Below are 12,136 nucleotides of genomic sequence, written 5' to 3'. Positions count from 1 at the left end.
GATAGATGATGTCGAATATCTACAGGGTAGTTATAAGTAAACAGCGGATGACAAGAAACCTTGACTTGAACAGGGAATAATCGTGGACTGTCATGTAAAGGAACGAATTCTATTTGAATCAAATATATATATCTCGAAAGGAATGAAAAAAAATAGAAAGCAAAACGCTATTCTGTAACCAAGAACCAAGTAACTTATACCCTACCAATCTTCACTAGGAAGCCATATCAGATCAGAGAAAGAGCTAGACTAGCTAGACCCTTTAACCATCACGATAACTTTTTAAAAGCCACCGTTGGGGTTGGGGTTAGGGATAACACTTCCACCCTGCTGAACAGGAGGAATGACAGAAACACCAGTCAGAGCAGCAAGTTCCTTGTGCCGGCGCAGGCTGAAGTCCTGGTTGTCAAAGTTCTGGTTGATGACACCCACCATACCCATCTGGCAATGGTTGCCCTTCTGCTGAGCACAGTAGTACCAGATAGGCTTGCTGTCCTCCACGACAATCTGGAAAACATCGGGAGCCTGGCCCTGAGCTGTGGCAAAGTTGAAGCCGGCGAAGAAACCAGTACCGTCGGCGAGGGGCTTGCAGGGCTCGCCGAAGCTGGACTGGGCGACGGTGTGGTTGGCGGGGAGGAAGTGCCACTCGACTACGTCGCCGACTTCAGCGACGACATTGTCGGGATCGAAGCGGAGACCACCGAGACCGGCGTTGACGGAGTGAGTTACTCCTGTGAGGGTGACGGTCTTGTCTGGGATGGAGCGGACGGTCTTTGAGGCGGGTGCTGCTGAGACGGCGGCAGCGAGGAGGAGAGAAAGGGAGAAGATCTTGGAGAACATTTTGATGTTGTTGTAAGATTATTGAAAGAGAAGATGTAAGTTGGTGATGTAGTTGGAGTGAAGAGTTGATTGCTTGTTTGTGTTGTAGTGAAATGATGATGATATTGCCAACTGAAGCGAACATATCATCTTCTTATATAAAAAATCGACTCTCCATCAAATATACTGCCTAATATGAACTTTGGTCTGCATCTGCATCTCTAATCACCATGCCACCGCCTCACCTCAGCTGGGAATAGTAACAAAACCACGCATCGCGACTCAGCCCGACCAAGATTCCCGGATGTCTTTCCTCCCGAGACCTGTCAAACTCAGCACGGCTTTCGAAAAGATGTTTCCAATTGGCCATGAGCTGGGCTTAGACGAGATATGCTGACATTGTTCTCGGCATTGACAAATGTCAGCGGGTTTATACGCTAGCCCCCAGATTCTGGCTGCGCCACAACGTGCCGTTGGAAAGACGGTAAGTCATTGAAACATTATTTTTATCTGTATTACGAAGATCTTATTGGATATTTGATGTTTGTTTCATTCTGACAGGCTGCTTATTTGGTGTTCTATAATGGAAGCTTAATATGGTTGTATTACATGGCATTGGAAACTTCCCCGCAGGAGATGTGCTGTACTCCGAAACTTGAACTTGATGCTTCATTAGACATATCCGGCCTGGGTGTTATTTTTAGTATTATTTGATCGGATTGAAGACGGACAGAAAGATTAAAATGAACTTGGGGACCAAGACTAAGGCTCGGGCCAGCTTACTTATCAAGATGATTTCTTAACCTCGGGGCGAATGGTCTCACTCAGCGGCGTCCTTGATATTCCAAGCTAATACCATTCTGAAATTAAAAAATATCACACTTAGTTCCTTGATAGAAAGTTCCGGAATCCGAGAAGAATTCACGTTGTTCTTTCGAAAGTGTAGCAATTAAATGACGCTCAAGTTACAATGACAAATAAAGTCAGCCCCAGTCTGTTTTAGCCCCCATATCATCAGCATCGGGTCACACAGCAGCCGGGGAAGAACAATGCTAATCAAGTGGCTTGTTTTTGTTGTTCATAGCGTACAGTTTGTGGCTGCATACTGACTGACCGAAGTCCTTCTCAGCACTGTACATCCTCACAATATCGGACCTTGGCACGTTGTCAGCATGTTGGATCGACGTGACAATGAACCTAAAGGATCCTGTGCCTAGTGGGTTATCACCGATCCAAGTTGTAAATATTGTTTCTCGGTTCAAATAGTCAGCATATCTTGAACCCACGGGAGTGGTTGATGAGGTATTTATAGCCTACATATGTAGGGATGATCCTGGAAGAATATGCATTTTATACTCTGTGTTAATAGCCTACTGGGTAGCAGAAAAATTGACCTTCTAAGTCTTAGGGTATAAAAATAAATAGCCTAAAGGGCATAGTCTAAGTAGCATAATATGACCTACTAATTTCGTCTTTTATTTTCTAAGCGGCCAATCTTTCTGATACCCTAGGGACAGCGAGCGAATCCTGCCTCCCCGATACACTAAAACTCTTCCAGCACTTCTGCAGTAATAAAAATAGAATAGCACATCAGGTAAGTGCAAGGTACGAGAATGTTGCCTTTCTAGTGCGAGTGGTTCAAAACCCAAGACTCTACTCGCGGAGATAGTTGGGCCGAGGTATCAGATATTGTTTCCTCCTCCTTGATATCATCGTCGTCAGAGTCAGACATGTCGAACCACTCATGTTTCCAGATGTCTTGTTCACCCTGCGCATAGCCATCCACGCGTAGCCAGCCAAATATGTTGCGTGTTGCATTCTCTGAGATAGCCTCCCGATCTCGTTCTAGTCCTTCATAGGATATATCTGTAGTAAGTTCCTGTGTGGATAGATGTATAGGTGGCTTGCTAGGAATGGTTTGGCTGTCCCCCGTTTGTGACGGGAGAAACTCAACATGGCCATCCTCATATTCCCATTCGATGCCTTCATACTGCAGCCAATGGTCTTCGCATTGCTGATGGACTCGGACTTCCAAATCGACATCGCCAACAGGGGTCTTGCCGAATGGCGTCCATTGACACACAGGAAGTCGAGAGCGGCGTTCGGACTGGGAAAGGAACAGGAGCCGACACTCATCCGCACGCGAAATGAACCCATCTATTACAAGCGGGTTGGAAACACGCTGTTGGATGAATGACTGTGTAGTTCCGGACCACGAGGCAGATGGGAGGTCAATAGGTATTTGTCCAAAATGAACCTCTCGAAGGAGTTCACTCTGTATGTTGAGTATGATGCAACCGAGCCACAAAAAGGCCACTCGCGTCGAACGCTCCATGCATAGACGACCAGCGAGGTATGAGTTGTTTCCGGCCACATGCTTGATTGCTGCCAAAGTTCCCTGGAGCCACGGTGTGACGGCGTTGCACTCAATGCTAGGCTCATAGAAGACGCTGAAAAGAAGAGTGCGCATGCCCCTAGTATTGCAGCTTAGAGTTAGAAGCTTATCTATGTAACAGCTCCTGTAAATCCAATCGTTATCCAAGTCTTCAACCACAGAGTTAGCTGTAGTATGTGGTGCACTCATCTGACTACTGGGGGTTGGTAATCGCAAAGACTTCAGGGTGCCCATAGAAGGTAGCAAAAGAACGGAAGCTAGAGCAGCTTGACTCTGATCAGAAACTCCGTGTCGTGCGCAAAATCGGTTGAGATAATGGACAGCATCTGAGAACGTTGCGGCTGGGTATGGAGAAGTCGCGAGATCTGTGTTGTGTAGCAGTAGGAACTCGAAATTCTGCTGTACGTGGATTGACCAAGGCGACACGAATGCTTGTTGCTCATATTCCAGATTTGCTTGCCAACCCTGGCCTGGAGCAAGAATGGCGGCCCACCACCGAGCTTCTTGTGGGCTCACGTGGCCAAGCTGAACACTGATGAGGTTTTCGTTGCCTTGGCATCCAGTCGTGTCTTGTTGAGATATTGCTTGCCTGTCGGTGTAGGTAAGAGAGCAAGTTCCAGGCATAATGTCTATCCAGCGTGCGGAAAGAATGTATGCCCAAGCTAGCATAAGTACATAGATATAGTCTTGATCGCGTATGAAGCACGGAAATGCGGTCTTTTGGCTCTCAGTTGGTTCAGATATCGACAAAGAAACCGGCTTCTTTGCGGCAACCTTGATGCGTACTGGTAGCCGAAATGGTGAAATTGCGTGGGTGCACTTCGGGCCATGAGAGCTCCAGATACATCCACCAGTAGCGAAGGCTCCCATCTGATCAGTCTTGAGCCTGAGATTGGGAGTCAAGACAGGGTGTTGATGGCAGATTTCCCCAATAGCTTGGGACAGTGGAGGGAGCATAGATTTGTCCTTGATGTTGGCATCAAGTTGAGTCCAGGTCTTGAAGCCCATTTCGTATATTGAGCGAAACGTTTCGGCGCTTATTCGAACTGCATCATCCATAGTGAAAAGCAATGGGCCAAAAACGAAGGTGAAATGTAGTGGAATGGAAACACCGATCCTTTCTTTGTGCAAGAGTGAAGTAACCAAGTGCAGCCTCAAGTTTGATGTGTGGGCACTGATCTAGTATGTCTAATTATAGAGATGTAAAATTTTGGGTCACGTAGGAGTTGATATGCATGGCAAATCTTTCAGTGTTACAAATGTTGCACATGGAATCGACAGGTGTCGGAGAAGCAAAAACAATTATGCTTGACCTGTTGGCCCCCAATCATCTAAGTCAAAAGGACTATGCAATGCTGCTTGACCATCGCCAAACATCATCAGTACTCAAGATAAAAAATGTATGGATGAGCCCTAATAAATGTACGTAATCACTGGGCAAGGTTGATCTGTACTTGGTGATCTAGCGACGGAGTTCTCTTAATCGGCTTTAGTAAATCGGGAATCGGACATAGCTCGAAACCCTGTAAAAGAGACCAGCTTTCCAGGTATTCTCTCTTTCGCAATAAAATTGAGACTCATGCCATTTCGGTCATCTTCTCCTTCAACTTCCTATACCGTATTTGGCAATACCAACAGCACCATGGGCCGCCTCGATAAGCCTGTGTCGACCCGTCCAACAGCTCGGAGAAAAGGTAAACGACCCTGCCATCAGCCCCGTGTAGCAGCGATGACTACATGTGCTATCCAATACTCTCGTAAAATAGTCGCTGAATTTACTTATAGACCCTGCCTGCGGTACATGTCGCAAGAAATGTCGAAAATGCGATCGGAAACGGCCCATCTGCGATAGATGTCGCATCAAAGGACTTCCATGTGAAGGTTACCCCCCAAGATTTCAATTTCAGGACGGTTTGACAATCTTCTCTGGCAAGCCTGAGGAACATGATAAGACCCAGGATTCTATCCAAGTCCGAACAGCGAGATCAGATGATTCGCCACAGAAGTCTTCACCTTCGACCGAACCACTTGATGAGAACTTGCCCATCTTTGATCCCCAACAGCCACTTTTTGATACCTCGGATTTTGTACTCCTGTCGCCAATCTCTACTTTCACTCCTATTGAGTCACCTCTTGAGTTGTCAATTGCTCAAATTGATTATGTTCCGATAGCGATTAGTGACATCGATCTCGATAGTGATATTATTGCGAACCAACACATAATCTACTACTGTAAGACTTCCCCAGACTTCTTAATGAGCTTTTATTAAAGTCAACCTCAGTTGATCAGATACTAAGCGAGCATCTGGCTATTCATGTCCCCGGCTTGAACAACCCGTTTCGGGAACATGTTCTCCCACTTGCGTATAAACACCAGGGCATCCTTCATGCTTTGCTGGGACTCACACTATGCCACATGCACAACACAGGGAACAGAGACAGTCAAAATCTGATTACAGCATCTCTCGGATACAGACTATCTGCAATAAGATCAGTTGCGTCTATGCTGTTCAAAGAAGAAACGTCCACGCTTTCTCACAGCGAGGAAGAGTACCTTTTAGCTATGGTGTTATTACTGGTACTGCATGATGTAAGCAGCCCTCTACCACTGACACAATATATACACTGACATTGACCAAGATTTGCGAATCTGGAGTTTCTACACATGGCGCTCATCTCACCGGGGTGTCGTTCCTCTGCAGACGAATGGCCTGTGTAGACGACATCTCAAGCCGCTCCAAGGCAGGAATCTTCCTTATATCCGCGCTATCTTGGTAAGGTTCCCAAGAGCCCTTTCACCGACTTGACTAACATTCACAGGCTTGATATGCTGCGAGGCTTCAGTGGTGCTGAAAAGCTTTCCTATCCAGAAGACGTCCGAGAATGCGTACGAGACCATGGAAGCCTGAGTCTTCACACCTTGGTCGGATGTCCGCCAGTTATCTTTTACAAGATCGGCCAAGTTCTCGAAGCTGGTAAATCGTATCGCGCGGGCGATCTTCCACTTGAGCAATTCAAGAAATTGCTTGATAGTGCTGAAAGGTTCTTAAGAGGCTGGGATCCTCAACAGGCCGTTTATCCTACTGCTCACCAAGAATGGCGACAACTGGCGGAGGCGTATCGTCATGCTTGTCTACTTCGCATCATGCGTTTTCCGGACCCTTTTGCAATTCCATGTGATGACCCCCGAATCAAGGCATCTGTTACGACAATTCTCGATATTTGTGCCACGATGCCTTACGACAGTGTCTTCTACAAACGTCTCCTCTTTCCACTCTTTTTGGCTGGCGCTGATACTTGCTCTCCGCATCAAATGCACTATGCCAGTCTATGTATCGACAGCATTAAACGCTCTACAGGCTTTCAGCACCTAGCAATGACAGACGTACTGGCGAAAGTCTGGGATGAGCGACGGACGAATCTTCATGGTTGGTCCAATGTTCCTTGGATGGAATACGTAAGTCCAACTACTCTTTTTTATGGAGATATCTTACTAAATCCGACTGTCTGTAGACTTGCTCTGAGCTTTTACAATCACAGCATGCTTACCTCTTCTTTTGACGAGGTAGCGTCCCGCATTATCGGACTCGGAGTCGGAGATGTTGACTTTGGATAGTTACCCCATTTGGTATGGTCTCGGATGCAGTAGTGAGGCTTGGTATTGAGGAGGTTCAGATAAAAGAGATGACGATTCTCACATTATTCTATTGACTAGTTAAACAATCTTCAATTACTACATATATTATTAATCGTGTCAACTCTCAAGCGAACAACCAACAATGGCGGCTCAAGAGAAGAACCCAGTCGAGTTAGAGAAGGCCTCCAAGCTGGCTAATGTTCCCCACTGTGAACAATATGAGAGGATGATCTCGGGCATGCTGTAAGTCAAAGAACCCCTTGACGTCATAGTGTTATACTTACAGAGTTGCTTTAGTTACGACTCACTCATCCCAAAACTTACAAATGCACGTCTGGCGGCGCGAAAAGCCATGAATGAGTACAACACATGGTTTCCCACAGGCGACGACTTCAACATAGAGACCATCACGAAAAGAAGAGCCGAAATGCTTAAATCATTCCTCGGCCATGTGGCAGATGATGAAGTCTTCATCGAACCTCCCTTCAGAGTCGACTACGGACCCAACATGTCTGTCGGCAAGCGATTTTACGCCAACTTTAATCTGACAGTCTTGGACTCTGCTATTCTAACAATTGGCGATAGAGTCATGATTGGACCTAATGTTATGATTTCAACCGCAACTCACGAGACCGAGGTTAGCAGTCGAAGAGCCAATATTGAATATGCTTATCCAATTACAATTGGCGATGATTGCTGGATTGGAGGCGGTGTTACTATCTTGCCAGGTGTCACAATCGGAAATGGATGTACTATTGGGGCAGGTTCTATTGTTACTAGGGATATTCCTGCGTGGAGTGTTGCTGTGGGATCACCTGCGAGGGTTGTTAGAAAGGTTCAAGAACTGGGCGACTTTGAGGAAGATGTCAAGCAAAACGGGACCACTAGCGGATAGATGAACATAAACTTATGTGATTTATGATGGAAACCTTATTATCAGGAACATAAACTTAGATCGATGACTTACAGATATATTCAGGATAAAATACCGACATGCTTTATCTAGTCGCTAGTTATCCTATGACATTCCCAGTGCCTCCCATCTCTCCAGCTGCGATGGTTAGCTATCTTTTAATCTCTCCAAAGCACCCTTTAGTCGGTAAGCCGTTTCTCTTGACGCTCGTTCAAAGCTTTCTACCTATGGTATTAGAAATAGTTGCACAGAAAAGGTGCTCGGCATCACTACTGACCATCGAGTGTTCCATCAAGTGTGATGGCGTACCAGTTGCCAGATAACCAGAGTGTCGCCGGACTAATCTTGCTGCCATGTCGGCCCAAGCTTTGACTTATGTCTATACGAGGAAGCGGCAAAGATACTATTCTAATATGAACTTCAGGAACATATGAGTATTGTCGTGATACGTACTGTGAGCGAAATGTTTAGAGTCGTGGTCAAATTGGAGAGAAAGTGTCGCAGTATCGTTCATAACGCCTGATCCAAGTTGGCGGATAATTGCTGCTCTGGTGGCGTTTCCGACTTCGGGTTCAATATAGATATAATTCTGATAAGGTTCACCAATCATAATCCCAGTGTCGGAGGAGACGGGTGCTCCCTTGGGATCGATAGTAGTAAACCTTGCGACCGCGCTGTGATATGAACGCGACCAAGGTTGGCGAGCAGCCTTGACTCTTGAGCGGAGTGTCTGGATGTAGCGGAAAGCCATGCTATAAAGCATAGAACAGATTGTGCTATTTATCGTAGATCGATTTGACACGTAGTCTCTGGTAGTCAGTTATTATGTGCGACTTGGAGAAGCTTTTGGTTTGTTGGTTGAGCTGCCCCGTAATGCCTGTTGCAATTAAAGGGTTCTTCGCTGTAACGGATCTCGCTCGTGCCTCTTCAGCTTTGCACTGACAGGTAGGTTCCATGCCACAGCTGGAAAATCCACTTGTTTCTCTAATTTATCTTATGTCATGCTTGGGATATGGATGACTATTGCTTCTCATGTCACGGAATTGGACTTGGGGTGTGATTGTATGGCGAAAGAAAAAGCAACGTTCATCTGTGACAACCTCATACCGATGCTAAATACTTCCGTTCGTTGGTGTGGCAATAGTTACAAGAATAGTAGAGTCCTAATCTTCATGCAAACCCTCCTAAATGGAAGCCATTGAATCCAGCTCTATGTCATGTTCTCGCGTGGATCCCATCTTTTCCTGATAGTCGCGTATTCTTTGTTCCAGCGCTTCTTTAACATATATTGGCAATTTGGGCAGGGTCCTATCATCTCCGGCAATCTGTAAGGCCCAGTTCTCACAAAGAATGACCTTGTAATAGCCAGCCCACTTACATGCTGCCAGTCAGAAACTTCCCTGTTACCATTCACATTAGCGAACCATCATCTTGATGCCCGTTGGATCTGACTCAGGGCGAGACAAAAAGGGAATCAGCTTACCTGAACATGGTCGCAAAAGGATACGCTTCACCGCAGTTGCCCCAGCCTGTATTGCCAACTGGTTCTGGGTCCACCAGCTTACCGGCTTTGTTGTATTTTTTTGCATCAAATGCACCAGCCTCTCGGAGCATGTCCACGCGTTCACTCCGGAGCCTCCAACGCCAGTCCAGATCAACACCAGGTACATCTCTATCAAAGTCACAGCCTCCAAACGAAGTTCCTAGACAGAATTCGAACTTGAAGCCACCCTGGGTTCTTGCAGTTTTAGGAGCGAGCCATGTGCACTGATAGACAGTCGGCCACGGCCCAGGACGCTCTGTAGCAGTTTTGTCGGGTTTCACGTCATCGGCGTGACCACCTAGCTTTGAGCACCACTTGGCGTACATGGCAGTCAAGGGAACGAAGAAGTTGGCCTTGGTAGAAGTTGACTGAATGATACCGACGACCATGAGAAACACGCCGAGAACATCGTACAAGTTGCGAAACTTGAGGCCTACCCATACCTCTTCCTTTGCGTTAAAGGCCTTTTTCCCACCGCGTCGGAGGACACGTGAGAAGTGATGGGCCGGACCCAAGCTGACTTCTGTGCCCAAGTAAAGTTTGCCTGCTAACCTGGACTTCTGTGTGAGCAAGGCTGGATTATATAACTAACAGAGTCAACTTATGAAGGAGAAACTTGACGTACATGAGATCATAAATGTACTCGGCCATCTTGTTGATCATGGTGATCTGCCCGCTATCAAGCTTCACCGCCGGGAAAACTGGATCACTTGGACCTGGAGGATCCTCGACTGGCGGATCTGTTGGCTTGGTAGTGCCACCATCTTTAGGGACCTTTGGCGAAATTTGTTTGTTTGCTCTGTCAACAACGGACTCGATCCATTCAACAATCTGGTTGGTCCTTGTGATCAGCCAGGGTAGAATAGTCCAATAAATTAACTTGAACAAGGTGACATAGATTTGACTCCAGAAATATGACTTGTGCTTAAACTGACCTTCTTGGAATCCCAACTGAGTGCGTCAATGGGGTCAAGGGGTTTTCCGCCGACACTGAGGCCCATCACCAAGAAAACAGGCTTGGCTGTGTCTTTTTTCCTGTCCATAGCTTCAGGTCCTGGTAAATAAATGATGTTTTGTACAGTTTTAGATATGAATTGAAACTTATAAAAGTGTTATCTTAATGAATATATTTTGTTGATTGACCCTTGTGGCGCAGTCTGGGGCTGAAATGGGCCTTGGAAGATAAGCACAAGAGATTATATGATGGGCACTGTAGCAAGAATGGGTATAAATACACCACGTTAGACCGCTGTCAGCGAGAGTCGCGGCACCAACTACATTAGCACTTCACGGTACAACCATACCACGCGCACAGTCACAGACTAGGTATCCATACATCTGTCAAACTTGAGACCTCACGTCTTCAACTTTGGCCATCTTCATTTCTGCAATGGTATCTGTAAGAACTCTTCAGCCTGTCCAAAGTCCCACACTGGATTACTCCCGCTCCTAACACTTCCAGACCATCAACGCGCCGGACGGGTGGACAACTGACCCTGACGAGATGGACCTCGACTACTACTGGGCCGACGGTGTGCGAGGGAAACAAGCTGCTGCGTATCGAGGTTTGGATAACCCCACGCCTCTTATGCGCTTGAGCCTGAGCGATGGAGGGGACCAATTTCTCTTCACTTCAGGCGGCAAGTTTTACTTGTGGAACATGACGTCGGACGATGTTTCAATCATCACCTCGCCCACAAGTCAGGAGGATATTGTCAAGGCTCTTGGCGCCATGCTCACCGACGCTGGCTCCGATGATCTCAAGATGGAGTTTGTAGATTTGAAGGAGTAGACCAGAGACTCAGCTAAAGCGGGAGTGGCAGAGTTTGTTCTAGTCTACTGCAGCACTTGGTTGAGGCAAATATTCTCAACGCCACAACTGGGAGCGACTGGGATGGTAGGAAGACTGCCACACCTTGATGTACTAGGACAATGGAAAGCAGGGGTATGAAGTTGCTCATTGAATTCAATGATCTGATGATAATGTTCCCTGAATATGTGCATGCTCATATGATGTTCATCTGCCGTGTTGCGACTACCAATGATCATAGCTTCATCTTGCCTGGACCTTTAGAGGGCTGGCTGAATAACTGGCAGCCAGCATATCATTTCCAAAACTGGATTGTCTGGACCTTCCAACCTTGCATCAAGCACCATGCTCAGCTGCCTGTTAACGACATGATGTGCGAGAAAAAAATGTGATCAAGGGAAACAGAGTGCATATTCAATACGCCCCAAACCTGACAAAAGTCAACAACTTCTAAATGTGACAGATCCTTGCATGGTAAAAGAAGGTATTCCGCTAGCTGGATGTGGTGATGGGTGCAGCTGTCTTGTCTCATTTCCCCGCACGCCAGCAGGTTGTAGGTACTCTACCTCTACTCCCAGACCCTTTCGGATGATAACTGCAGGCTGTGGCTGCAGCGGCCCGCCGGAGCCAGTTCTAACTAACGGACGGGAAGTTTGACGCATGCACTGACGTTACAACGTTCTGTGAACGACCTTTCTCTAGCCTAATGCCATGTTTTGATGTCGACGCCAAGGATATTCATGCATCCCATGCATCTCTACCTAGGTACCGTAGAAACTGATGGAATTCGCTGGCAACTGGGATATCAGATATGCTGTCAATGTAGGTTTCCTGTTGTGTTTACTGACTTGTTTGAGTGGGGAATAGACTAATAGAAAGCTGCTATTGTGGTGGCTTGACTGCACAGGCCAAATCGAATTTACTCAGTCCTCAGGGTATCAGAAAAATTGACCGCTGGGAGCATAAGAGACGAAATTATTAGGATATCCTATGGCTCTTAGACTAAGCTTCTTAGACTA

General features: G+C 46.6%; 5 protein-coding genes across 5 annotated transcripts; 2 read left to right on the top strand and 3 right to left on the bottom strand.

Annotated features, from left to right (window-relative positions):
* Window positions 1–282: 282 nt before the first annotated feature.
* On the bottom strand, window positions 283–840 carry FPSE_09875 (uncharacterized protein; the record flags this gene model as incomplete). The annotated part of the gene is made up of 1 exon (XM_009262992.1): window positions 283–840. One exon carries the CDS (start codon window positions 838–840, stop codon window positions 283–285), a length of 558 nt encoding a protein of 185 aa, XP_009261267.1.
* A 1,603-nt stretch (window positions 841–2,443) lies between these two features.
* FPSE_09874 (uncharacterized protein) lies at window positions 2,444–4,273 on the bottom strand (the record flags this gene model as incomplete). The annotated part of the gene is made up of 1 exon (XM_009262991.1): window positions 2,444–4,273. The coding sequence occupies one exon, from the start codon at window positions 4,271–4,273 to the stop codon at window positions 2,444–2,446; it is 1,830 nt and encodes a 609-aa protein (XP_009261266.1).
* A 2,720-nt stretch (window positions 4,274–6,993) lies between these two features.
* FPSE_09873 (uncharacterized protein) lies at window positions 6,994–7,746 on the top strand (the record flags this gene model as incomplete). Its single annotated transcript, XM_009262990.1, has 2 exons — window positions 6,994–7,094; window positions 7,149–7,746. 2 exons carry the CDS (start codon window positions 6,994–6,996, stop codon window positions 7,744–7,746), a joined length of 699 nt encoding a protein of 232 aa, XP_009261265.1.
* A 1,497-nt stretch (window positions 7,747–9,243) lies between these two features.
* Window positions 9,244–10,350, bottom strand: FPSE_09872 (uncharacterized protein; the record flags this gene model as incomplete). The annotated part of the gene is made up of 3 exons (XM_009262989.1): window positions 9,244–9,859; window positions 9,933–10,138; window positions 10,243–10,350. The coding sequence occupies 3 exons, from the start codon at window positions 10,348–10,350 to the stop codon at window positions 9,244–9,246; spliced, it is 930 nt and encodes a 309-aa protein (XP_009261264.1).
* A 347-nt stretch (window positions 10,351–10,697) lies between these two features.
* Window positions 10,698–11,099, top strand: FPSE_09871 (uncharacterized protein; the record flags this gene model as incomplete). The annotated part of the gene is made up of 2 exons (XM_009262988.1): window positions 10,698–10,706; window positions 10,770–11,099. 2 exons carry the CDS (start codon window positions 10,698–10,700, stop codon window positions 11,097–11,099), a joined length of 339 nt encoding a protein of 112 aa, XP_009261263.1.
* Between the last annotated feature and the right edge of the window lie 1,037 nt (window positions 11,100–12,136).

This window comes from Fusarium pseudograminearum, chromosome 4 (assembly GCF_000303195.2).
Source record: "Fusarium pseudograminearum CS3096 chromosome 4, whole genome shotgun sequence".
Taxonomy (NCBI): Eukaryota; Fungi; Ascomycota; class Sordariomycetes; order Hypocreales; family Nectriaceae; genus Fusarium; species Fusarium pseudograminearum.
Note: the sequence above shows the minus strand (reverse complement) of the source record. Positions and strands in the feature narration are given on the sequence as shown.